This window comes from Coenobita brevimanus, chromosome 40 (assembly GCF_032717465.1).
Source record: "Coenobita brevimanus isolate Jiangsu-jjx chromosome 40, ASM3271746v2, whole genome shotgun sequence".
NCBI lineage: Eukaryota > Metazoa > Arthropoda > Malacostraca > Decapoda > Coenobitidae > Coenobita > Coenobita brevimanus.
In genome coordinates, this window is record NC_136993.1 from 55,573,056 (window position 1) to 55,586,482 (window position 13,427).

General features: G+C 40.8%; 1 protein-coding gene across 1 annotated transcript in view; it reads right to left on the reverse strand.

The window, feature by feature from the left end:
• Positions 1-13,427, reverse strand: part of LOC145397116 (uncharacterized) — a 289,376-nt gene that overhangs the window by 65,525 nt on the left and 210,424 nt on the right. The window contains exons 3-4 of the mRNA XM_080270317.1: positions 9,144-9,376; positions 834-962 (exon numbers count right to left, since the gene is read on the reverse strand). Of these exons, the coding sequence (XP_080126443.1) occupies positions 834-962; positions 9,144-9,376 (362 nt within the window). The remainder of the gene's footprint in view (positions 1-833; positions 963-9,143; positions 9,377-13,427) is intronic.

The following is a 13,427-nucleotide window of genomic DNA, read 5'->3' on the forward strand; positions in this document are numbered from 1 at the left end:
CATAAGGTTGTATATAATCACCTACACCACATCATCCACAAGACATCGTTTGTGGTATAGTCTTTCTTATACCACACGTTTTTATTTAGCTATCCATCAGTAAGAGCTTGTAGGTTGAAAATACCACTCGTACACTATCACGGCGAGAACTAGGTAATAACTCATAGACTTACCGGTACATTAACACCAGTAGTTTATTGTAGTTGGGGTGAGTCAGCTTTATATTTTTCTATCATTATTGTTTCACTTCTCATTCATAATAGTCTTTAGGTAGCTGATAAGAGAAGAACAGTGGCACCGTTAAAGCTGTGCAGGAATAAGACAGCTCGTTACATTACTCGTTATTTGCGGCTTGTAAGTTGTTAATGCCGCTTAAGCCGTAGGATTGCAGGAAGTAGGGTGTCTGTCAAACATGCAAATGTTGTTACGAGTTTAGGAAGGGTGATATACCGATTGTCTGAATATATGTATATAATTTTGTCTTTCCGAAAACAGAACCAAACTGCATTGGACTTCTTGTGCTAAAATGAAAATTTCTTCATCCTTGGCTAGGCTCAAACCTTTCCACCAAGTATGGCCCACATTAAGTAACAACTATTCGAGTTAAAAGGCTAAACACTTGACTTTGCTTTGTAACTTTTACCTCAGAATAGTTGCGTATAACCTTGAATCATTTATTTTATATGAACTGTTTTATGCATTTTCAACTACTGTTTATAAAACTGGACCGAAATACACTGTATTACATGGAAGAACTTTGCAGGTACCAACGAATAGGGAAAAAAGTTGAAGCACCATTTCTTCATCTTTTATGAACTAGGTGATATACTTACTTATCGTACTTCTCTGGAAAAAGAGGATAATCAGATGTAAACCTTAGTCCTCCATGTCTGGTCCAGGAAGCCACCCGTAATACTTCGGCTCCGTGAGGTCCAAATGGTAGGTGTGCATAAACGTGATATCTGTAACGTAAAAAATATTTCATTGTAACACATTTTTAACCGTTGTTTGATGGGCTGTAGAAATATAATTTACTACCGTCAATTATCCAACATCACATCCTATATGTTAGTTGACTAAAATTTTCCAAATCCTTAGGGATGCAGGGAAATACCCAACATTATTTTTTAAAATAAAATAATAACCCCCATGACAATTATCATAATTTGGTGTGAATAATTAATAACAGATAAGCTGTCTCTTTCCCTGAAAGGTGAACATAAATATGGTAACCTACTGTACATTGTAAGCGCTAGAACACCTTACTGCATATATTTACCACAACATTTCAATGAGTCTATAAAGGAAGGACATTTTATTATGGTTCTACTTATCCTTATGTTTGGGATGCACAGTCTTCGCCAGAAAGAATATATTCCATAATAATAATGTGATTGTCAAGTGAAATATAAACTAGAAGCTGGGTCAAGGCACAGTCCCTGGGCAGTCATTTTAGTGCTGACGTATAAACACAACAGGATATCTAGTCAAAGGTGTGACATAACAATATTGGAGTAAATCGGGTGAAAATTGACGATTCTATGCCCATTAGACATTTTAGGCCCGAACCACCTGACATTGACCCCCATACTGCTAACTGGGGATGACCCTCCGACGCACAGTAATGAGTAATGTTATGAGATGCAAATTTGAAAAATGCACCTTTAGCTTTGGGTTTCGTGTCGATATGAGGAACTTGAAAGGAGTTACGACGAAAAAAACGATTGTACCCTTCCCTGTTTTTTTTTTTTTTTTTTTTTTTTTTTTTCCCTACAGCCCAGTCCTTGGCCCAATTTAGCCCATAATTTTGTCAGGTGATCAGAAGGTCATAGCCCACCATCCCTGTAATTTTATCAAAATCGTATTTAATAGTTTTAATGTAATGTCGTTAACAGACAGACAGGCAGACAGACAACCGAATAGACAAACCAAATAAAAACAATACCCATCCCCGAGTTCCTCCGGGGCGGGGATGGGTAATCAAGGAAAATGTTATCTTCTTTACTTCAGTGGTGTCTTTATTTTGTTTTAAATATCTTCCGATCGATTAAGTCAGCTTTTGAGAAACTTTGCGAATCGGAAGGTTTTGACAAAGTCTTAGTTAGCCCTTTCATAATTAAGGAGAATTTCTCAAGTAAAAAAAAAAAAAGTCTAACGTGAACTACAAACAAATTGCAAAGTCGTTCTCTGCATGAAGCAGTTAATAAGATAATCATTCATGAAAACATTCCAGGACGACTAGGTCCATCGTCCATTAAACCATCGTCATTTTGCACAAATTCCAGAAATACGTCAATCCCATTCTAGAGGCATTGTGTACAGGTGCCCTACATCAGTCAAATACCGTTAATTCATTTAATGTGGCTTAATCCCTTTTTATATACAAGGTAGAAGGAACCAAAGGTCAGGAGCCCGCAAACCGTTTCTTCCAAGCAAAAAAAAGCAAAAACAATACCAATGAGAGCCAAATTCAAGATCCATTCATTTCGACATGCCTGGACAGACTGCGTTTGAAAGACTGGAGATCATAGGAAGTAGGAAATACAGACAGAGGAGAAAGTTCCAGAGTTGACCTGTTGCATCAATGAAGGACTGGGAGTAACGGTTAACTCATGCATTAGAGAGCTGGACAAAAAAGGGATGAGAGTTTGCTGCTACACGGGTGCTATGCACCCATCGTAGAGATCGAGGGATGCAAGCAGACAGTTCAGAGGAGCAGTGACCATTGAAGCAGCGATAGAAAAGAGATAAAGATGCAACAGAGTGGCGAAGAGACACAGGTTGAAGGGAGCCAGTAAGAGGAGGAGAGCTGATGAGACGAATAGCCTTTGACTCCATCCTATTGAGAAGGGCTGAATGTGGGGAGCCTCCCTACAGATGAGAGTTGTACTCCACAGGGGAGAATAAAACCCGTGTATAAGGTCAACAACTGTGCAGGTGTAAAGAAGGTACAGAGTCGGCTTAACACACCTAATCTCTTGGAAGCAGATTTTACAAGAGATGTAATATGATCTTTCCAAGATGAGTTCCGACTGAATGACACACCAAGCATGTTCAAGGATGATGCAGGATTGACCTGGATATTTTAAAACATTAGTGGGTACTCCTGTGGAAGATTTTATCGGGTTGATAGGTGTAAGAATTGAGTCTTTGATGCATTAAAATGAATATTATTTCACCCCAGTCAGAGATACAAGCCAGGTCAGACCTTAGGTGTGCCATAGACTCATCCTTTGTTTGCTGAGATGGACGTTGAGGGAACTGAATGGAAAGGTGAAGGATGGAGTCATCAGCATACGAGTGGAAGAGAGATGGTGATACTGTAGGGCAGAGCCCTGAGGAACACCACTGTTTGTAAATATAGGAGAAGAACGATGGCCGTCTACATTATAACATCAGCTACAGAACGACCAGAAAGGAAGCTACAGATGCAGGCACAGATAGAAAGAAAGAAATCGTAAGAGTGCAGTTTGGAAATTAAAGATTTAAGCCAGACTCGGTCGAAAAGCCTTTGAGATGTCAAGTGCAATGGCAATGGCAAAGCCTTCGCCAAAGTCCCTCAAGGAGGATGACCAGAAGTCTGAAAGATAGGTGAGACGATCGAGTGTGGAGCGTCCCTGATGGGAACCCATACCGACTATCAGAAAGAAGGTTGTGATAGGGAAGATGCTTAAAAATGTTTTGTTAAATATAGACTCGAAACCTTTTGAGACACAGGATGTTAAAGCAATTGGACGATAGTTAGAGGATTGGGAATGGTCACCCTTCTTTGGGACTGGCTGAATGAGAGCAAACTTCCAGCAAGAAGGAAAGGTACAAGTTGATATACAAAGGAGAATGAGTTTACCTAGGCAGGATGTAAGCAAAGTAGCACATTTCTTGAGGACAACAGAAGGGACTCCATCAGGCCCATATGCCTTGTTAGTATTGAGGCCATTGATGGCAGAAAATACATCAGCTGAAGAAATTTTAACGTCAGCTATGAGGATATCAGTGGGGGGGAAGTGATGGAGGAACAGCACCGGAATTGTCTAAGGTGGAATTGGAGAAGAAAGTTGAGTGAATTGATCTGATTTACCAGTAGAGGAAATAGCTACAGAGCCATCAGAGTAGAAAAGAGGAAGGAAGGATGATCAGGTAAAGTTGTTAGAAAGGTTTTTAGCAATGTGCCAGAAGGAGTGGAAGGAATTCGTTGGAGAGATGAGAGCATTTAGTACGGATGAAATTATTTTTAGCAGAGCGAAGAACATACTTAGCACGATTCCAGGCAGAAATAAAAAAGATGTGATTAAGAGGTGGGTTGGCTCTGGTACATTTTATAGGCCCTCTCCTTGTTCTGGACAGCATTAGAACAAGTGTGATTAAACCAATTCTTTCTTGCATTAGTCAAAGGATATGAGAAGGGAATGCATGCTGCCATGCCCGAGAGAATAACCTCTGTATTTCACAAGGCACACGCAGATTGCTCCTGGCCATGGAAGCAAAAATCATTCCAGGAAAAATCAAAGATGTACTGCCTGAGGGTTCCCCAATCCGCAGCTCCAAAGTGACACAATCGACATTTCTTTGGAGGGTCCTCAGGCCGTACTGGAGCGATAGGACAGGTTAAGGCAATATGATTATGATCGAAGGAGCCCAACGGAGAGGAAAGATTAACAGTGTAAGCAGAGAGATTAGTTGTAAGGAATAGGCCAAGTACGTTGGAGCTCTCTCCAAGGTGGTGAGGGATACAGGTTGGGTGCTGCACAAGCTGCCCTAGGTCATTAAGGATAGAAAAGATGTAGGCTTGTTCACCAGGTGGATCAGTGAAAGGAAAGGAAAGCCAAAGATGGTGGTGAACATTCAAATCTCCTAGAATGGAGATTTCAGAGAAGGGAGAAATTAATAGAACGTGTTCCATCGTAGAAGTACGATAGTCGAAGAATTTTTGATAGCCAGTAGAATTAGGGGATAAATAAACAGCACAGATATATTTAGTCAGAGAATGACAGGAAAGCCGAAGCCAGAGAGTAGGGAATTCAGAAGAATCAAGTTCAGGAACATGATAGCAAGATAAGTTGTTGCATACATATACACAACACCACCTTTGACTTTGAAATGAGTATAGAGAAAGTAGGAGGATACAGAAAAGAGTTTGCTATCAGTTGCCTCAGACAGCTAAGTCTTAGTTAGGAAGAGAAGGTGAGGTTTAGGTTAGGAGAGCTGGTGCTCAGCAGAGCAAAATTTAGAGGAAAGGCTGCGAATGTTCCAAAATGAAGAAGGAGTGAGTCAGTGGTTCCAGGCATCTCGATGAGTCATCACCGGGTTAGGGGTGGATGGTGGGGGCATTTGCTGTTATACTTTTCTTCTACGTGTCATATACCGAAAATATAAATTACTTTTATCACAAATATTAATAAGACTGGAGCTTATTTACTCAGTGCTCCATTCCTTTACCTGTTACGTATCACATGGCAGAATTACACAATAATTAGTCTCATCAGCCTGGAAGCAAAGCGATGCTGAAAGTAATCTTAAACAAGCTGAAACTGCAAGTGGAAGAAGTAGTTGCTGAGGAACAGGATGGATTCTGTAGTGGAGAGAGTACGGCAGAAAGGATTTTCAATTTATGAGTTCTGTGTGAGAAAGAGTCAGTATCAACTGGACATGTACCATGTGTTCATGGACTTCAATAAAGCGTTCAGCAGGGTGTGGCACGATGTACTGTGGGACACAGTGAAGAAATACAGCATGGGCCAGGAGCTGATCCAAAGTATCAGGCAGCTGCACACAAAGGCCACCAGGATGGGACTTGTTTACGGCACAGCAGGAGATTGGTTCCATACATCAGTCAGAGTCCATAAAGGCTGTCTCTTATCACAGACATTGTTCAACGTTTTCTTGGAGCGAATAATTACATGCCCTGGAAGACCATTCTGGAACAGTCAGCACTGGACTATAGACCATCACAAACCTCAGGTTCGCCAGTAACATCAACGGGCTGGCTGGAAATGAAAACTCCAACCTGGTGAATTGCCTAGATGAAACATCTGCAAGATATGGTATGGCAATCAGCACAGAAAAAACAAATTTGATAAAACAGCACAGAGCCAAATGAGACAAAGACCACAGTCAGTGGAAAAGAACTAGAGACTGTGAACTTTTTAAAATACCTTGGCCCCATCATCATTCAAGATGAATCGAAAACTGAAGTCCTTGCACGAACTGCACAATCGTCATTACCACTTGCAAAACTCAAACCAGTGTGGAGGGATAGAAATATCTCCTCTCCATCCAAATGATAATCTTTGCAATCACTTGTACTATCTTCCTGTATGCATGCGATTTAAAGACACTGACAGCAGAACTGCAAAGGAAGATCCAAGGAGTGGAGATGAGATGCTTCAGGTGAATTTTGGCATCTCCTATATGGGGCATGTCAAAAAGGATGACGTCTGCAGAACGATCTGGCAACGTGAGAAACATTGTAAAGACCGGTTGACCACGTTAAGGAAAAGAAGTCTGATGAAGTTATAGGCATCTGATCAAATCATGCAGACTCTCAAAGGTTATTCTCCATGGAATAGTACAAGGTTATCAGGAGACAGGGTAGACAGAGACAGTGGTGTGCAGATAACTGCTGAGTGGATTCAGAGGAGCTTTGCCACAACCCAGGCACTTGACCTTAACCGTCAAAGGTGGAGACAGCTGGTGCAGCGGTTATCTTTGTAGCACCCCCGCAGCCCCTGTGATCTGCAGGACCAGTGACGGTGATAGTGGTGACTTGTTAACTTAATGGTATTAGTCTAGTTGGATAGAATTTATCAGAGCAATATTTAGGTACTGTAATATATTTTGAGGTTAACTATTTGTATATGGACAATGTTGTTTGGCCTTAACATATTTAGATAATACTTCTGTACCCCAAATGTAAGTGGCAGGTTGAAGGGCAAGATATCAAACAAATATCTGCTCCAAAATGAAACTACTAATCATCATAACTGGCATAATTACCTGACGTTCAACCTTGCTTCACTAATGGAATAATATACGTGCTGGGAAACTCAACTCGGTCTGAAGGTAGCCGAAAGGCCAGCCTTATCTAAAGAACTTAAGGTTGTTGTACGGTTAACCATAAACGCGATGCACATCTACCACATGCCTGACCATTGGGCACCCCCAGGTTATCACATCGTAGCCAAGTGGTTAGCGTTGCTATGTACGAATTGGAAACCCATTAGAGCTAGGGTACGAATCCTACTGCAGACAGCTGACACCATACAACTGAAGTGTCCATCACCCCTTTGTGGGTTCATAGGTAAAATGAGTAAGTAAAGTAACACCTGGGGAAAGTAACTATGATAACCTATGTGATGTAGTGGTCTTGTACCCCAGGGCAATGGACAAATAATCTTCTACAGGCTGAGATGCCTTAGTTACGGAGATGATCACCGTGGCTAAGCACCTCATGGCATCTGCCACTACCTTTACTGTAGGTAAGACATGTCTTAATTACAGGGGATACCTTGTGGAAAACATCTCTGTCTGCCAGAAATTATTATATATATTTTTTTTTTATGCAAGGAAGAACGAACCAAAAGCCAGAAGACAGCAAGACTGTTCCCCCCAAGAAATAACAAAAGGAAGGCAACAGAGCCAAATTCAAGGTTTGTTCAGTTCGAGTTGCCTGGAAAGACTGCTTTTGAATGATTGGAGGTCATAGGGAGTATAAAATACAAACAGAAGAAGACAGTTACGGAGTTGATATGTTGCATACATGAAGGACAGGGACTGATGGTTAACCCTTGAATTAGAGTGTTGGGCAGAAAAGGGATGAGACTTTATTGCTAGATTGGTGCCACAAACCCACTGTAGTGGTGGAGAGATGCAAGCGGACAGTTCAGAGGAGCTGCTGACTAACTGAATGAATGGATGACATTACTGACATGATTGACTGATATGACATGACATGACATAGCAGTACATAACAGCACTAACATAAAAACATTAACATGGCATAAAACATTACACCACTAATATACATCAGATATGACAACAATTAATTTACATGATAAGAATATTGAAATGACATGCATGAGGTGACATGAAGCACTGAGATGAAGTGACATGACGTAATAGCAATGATTTATGAGAAGTACTGACACGGCATGCATGATATAACATGAACAAGTGACATGACATGGCGTGGCGTGATATGAATATGAAATGGCAACATCGACATGAAATATCATTAGATGAGATGGCGAAGACATAACAACACTGGCATGATGTGACATTACAACTGTAATATGACAATGACAGCAATTGACAACGTGAAATGTAGTATTATTTGTGAAGTAAGTGCATTATTTGCAAGATACAATTCGCTATGTCAAGGCTTGAAGCACCTTTGGACCTAGCTCAGTATTCCCTCTGAACCAGAACCGGCCCCTTGCACTTGCTTCTGCGGAGGGCTCTCTCGCTTCTATAATATATTTTATAGTTACGGACAAAAAATTCTACGGAGATCCAATGCCGGCCGCCGGAAGCGTCGTTTTTTTGTCAAAATGTGATTGCTCATTTTAATTAGTAAACGTTTTTCAATCGTGATAGGACCAATTTCTTTCACATCAGCGAATTTTTTGCGATTTTTGTGCCAATTTTGGTGCAATTTGAATGTGTAGTTTCGGCTGCCCAAAATACACACACACACACACACACACACACACACACACACACACACACACACACGGCTAGTGCTATAGTATATTAGATGTAGTGTACGAATGCAAAGGAGGGATGAAAGCTGAAAATAACAAAAACAAAAGCAAAACACTTCTCCACTGTTTCTCGGTATCACACTTAATGCAGGTAACATTTGAAAATTCTTAGCATGTGAAACAGTGTCTTCTTCTTTCAATTTCTGGCCCAGTGTATATGATCCAACAATTTGTGCAGGGAAAAATATAGGTTCCAGCCTAAGTGTGAACACACACTTAGTGATTGCCTCCTGTGAATGACTCCTACACCAGCCTTAGCGAGCTTCAGCTAAATAACGCCGTGTGCAACCTTACAATTGTTGCTGCATTGGGGCAGCATTTAAATACTTTGGAAACACATAATAACCATAGTAATATGTTTTAACTGGAAAACATCATTCATACCCAAAATTAATATTCGATTCAGATGGAGCCACCACAGCTACACTCATATTTGCAAAGGTGTATTTGGTGGACATGAGTGGCCTCAGCTGCTGCAGTGCTAGGCGACTGACGATGATGAGCCTTGTGGACCATTGCAGGAGGCGACCCTTGAGGGATGAGTCAGCAAAGGTGGCGAGGAAGGCTGGGTCGTCACTGACTAATACCACCGTCACGCACCACGATATCTGCCGCAGCTGACGACATTACTTTGTTAGACAAGTGCAAACTAATTTCAGTAATGATGTCCATGCCCACCACATTTAGAAGTGGGATAAAATATGTAATAAAAATAAAAAACAGGTTGGTTTATGCAAAAGTAGGTAACATTATTACAAAATGGAATAATTTACTGTACCGCAATTATTTCCCAGTCATTTACATAGATCATGTTTAATTAACTTCTATAATCATTTTCACAAATACATTCATCCCTTGTATATTACAGAAAAGGGATGGAGGTATTCCAGCTTCATCTCTGTAATAGTATATTATGAATGATCGCACTGCTGGGAACATCAGCTTCTGACATTACGCTCTCTGAGGATCTTTGTGAATGTGTAACATCACACACACACACACACACACACACACACACACACACACACACACACACACACACACGTTCAATATTTGATACTTCTTTTGGATGAATGGAAACAAAGGATTCACTTAATACACCGTGATATATATTTTATTTTCTTAGCAAAATGATAGAAAAGCATTCTGGAGCGGAATGCTAATTGCCAGCCAGAAGATGCTGTTGGCTAGGTTGCAAGTTACTTACAAACCAAATGTTAAGAAAATTTGGAAAACTACGGAATTTAGTTACCACTTTTTACAAAATGCCAATCCATGAAAAAAAGTTGTTGCCTTTTGGCAGCCATTTTGGAGACCTTCTCCTTGACCAAGCGTGCCCATTTTTGAACTCGCTCAAGATTTTGGCTATAACTTGACACCCTTAAGGTTTCATGTTGATAGCTCAAGCCGTTCATTAAATATAATGGTGCTAAATGCAAGCAGTAAAAACTAGTTGACCTTTGGCAGCCACTTTGGTAACCCTGACCTTGACCCAGAGTGCCCATTTTCGAACTCGTCCAGGATTTTGGGCATATCTTTCTACCCTGAAGGTTTCATGTTGATGGTTCAAGCCGTTCATGAGATATAATGGTAACACACACACACAAACACACACACACACAGACGAGGGTAAAAGAAATATCGCTCAGCCTTACTAAGGGCGGGTGATAACAATATATGGTACTACACACTGAAAACCATAACGTGAATAAATTTCAGACGGGCAATCCCAGGTCTTTAACCAATATTAAAATATGTGTAAAGTCTCTGACAATGCTAAATCACACGGCTTCGTCTTCTGGTCTACCACTCACTCTTTACTGGGAAATTGCTTAAGCATGCTGATAACTTAGCCAAATTACAACTCATTGGAAGAGAACATGCAACTCACTTACTTCAATAGTTCATATTACCAGAGTATATGGTTTAGAATATCAAAATCAACCATCACTCCTTCTACTGTGAACACACATAAACATGAAATTCACTCATATATCATAATTATTAACCAACCTCTCCCTCTGTGTAGACATTCCTCCATGTTTGAACATTCACTGGAATACTTCTGTCAGAAATTTTTATACACTCCTCTGTCTGACAAGTGTTAGTCTAAACACGACCAATAGTATATATACAAATGTCTCATAAGATTAGAGTATAATTAACACTCTAACTCACCAATAATTATTCTCCTTATATCCTAGCTAGTTCCCCCCGATTTGGCCAAATCATAAAGGTTGCTTACAGCGTGCAGCTTGAACGGGCTGTGGAAACAGAGTCGTAGAAATGGCGAGTCTCTTCTCCCTCAGAGGATTTTGAGATTCCAACTGTTTATTAATTACAACTGGCAAAATACAGTTAAATTACTTCATGAACTATATAAGGTGAAACTAACTTAATTTAATCTTAATTTTAATTAAACTAAAACCAAATACACCCTTTATCTATATAACTGTGTATTAAACCCTCATCTGCTTCTCACTTTAGGCACGTCATTCCACCATAAGGGTTAAATGCTTTGGCATTTATTTGATTAATAATAAGAATTATTAAGAGCACGTAATATCTGAGTTATAAAACTGCTTGAATTAGTCATTAACACCCTTTAGGTTTTCCTCTGCTTTCAACAGGGTCAACTATATTAGAAAGTAAAGAGCACAACCACTCTGGGGGAAGATATTTCCCACAGTTTTGGGGCCAATGAAAAGTGATACGCTGTATAATGTAATGTGACTGTTAGCAAGGGGCTCTTTCCATAGGTCTCAAGAACCCTGTGCTGCGGCCCTTCTAGGTCGTGCATTTTGACCCAATTGCTATCCACCATCCACTGTCTCTGGGGTAGCCGTTAACTCAAGGGGCACCAGTTTATCAATAGTTTTTATATTGGTATGTCGCCTACAATAAATTTTTACAAGTCTCAGCACCCCCTTCGAATCAGGATGTGTGTACATCACTTTAGGTAATGGCCAATAGGATCTTGGTTGTTCTGTTTTTACTAAGACCACATCTATGTTTATAACTGACTTGTTGCAGGCAGCCTGAGCCCCATAAAATCTTTCTCTTTGGCTCAAAAGATATTCTTCGCTCCAGTGTCTATTCCAGGCGTGCAATACCCTTTTCAGATGTTGGTATCCCTCACGCAGATGTTATCCTAATTCTTTATTTTCTGTTGTAAGATCATCTACTTCCTCCTGGATAACCACACAAGGCAGTGGATGGAGCTTTCTGCTATACAACATAAAAGCCGGTGTCAATGCCTCAGTTGAAAAGCTGGTGTCATCCAGATAGGTTAAAGGTCTATCATTAATCCTAGCTTCAGTTTCAGTTATCACTGTTCTCAGCTCCTCTCTGGCGATCTTAGTTATATGTAATGTTTTCCTAAGGCATTTCTTCACCATACCAATTATTCGATCTGTAAATCCACTTTGCCATGGTGCTCTTGGAGCTATGAACTGCCAGGTAAAATTTTGGATTCCCAGCACTGACTTAGCCATTGGGTCATTCATAATATTTAAAAGTAGAGGTGCTGCTCCAACGAAAATGGTTCCGTTGTCGCTTATTAATCTACTGGACAAGAACTTCTAGCTGGAAACCTTCTAAATACATTCAGGAATGTCTCTTAACTTAAGTCTTCTTCTATTTCTAAATGGACTGCCATTGTGTAAGTAAACAAACATATATACACCTTATGGGGAGTTCCCTCACCCGTAACAGTTATAGCCCCTGTGTGATCAACTCCAGTTACCTTGAAGGGCCGACTTACATTTACCCAATCCTTCGGTAAAGCAGGTGGGCCTGGATAGTCATATGGTCGTTGTTCATATCTTCTATATATAATGCAACTCTTGAGATGTTTCTTTACGATTTGTCTACCCTTAGGGATCCAATACCTTTCTCGGATTCAGGCCAAAGTCTGTAGTACACTTCCATGAAGAGTCAACTCATGGGCTTCCTTAACAATTATCTATCTCTATCTATCTATAGCCCGACGCCCTAATCCCGCAAAGGGTGGCCGCAGACAAAACGCCTCCAAGTCACTCTGTCACCCACCATTTGACTCCCCTCCCCCCAACTCACCCCCCCCTCCCTCATATACCTCTCAACTCCATCCCTCCACCTCATCCTCGGTCTACCCCTCCCTCTTCCTCCCTCCACCTCACCTACATACACCCTCTTAGTCAGTCTTTCATTCTCCATTCTCTCCACATGTCCAAACCACCTCAGTGTATTTCTCCTAATCTTTTCAACCACATCCACATCTACCCCACAACGTTCCTTCACTTCTTCATTCGTCAACCTGTCCCTCCACGTCACTCCACATGCTCCTCTCAAGTAACTCATTTCCACTGCTCTCACTCTTGACTTGTTCCCCTCTTGCAAGGTCCATGCCTCGCTTCCATACGTCAGGGTAGGGATCACAATACCATCATGCAGTGACTTCTTAACTTCCATACTCACCTCCCTATTTCTCATCACTGCTTTCAGTGTACCAACAACCTTTCTTCCCTGCTGTACCCTATCACGTACTTCATCCCCCAAAGTTCTAGTTTGGAGAGGCAAATCACCCTTTACTATTCTGCCACGGCATCTAAGTAGACTGTTTCCGTCTAAGAACAATCCTAAATCTCCTGTCAGCTTACTATTGCTGTCAGTGCCTTGGCATAAAAG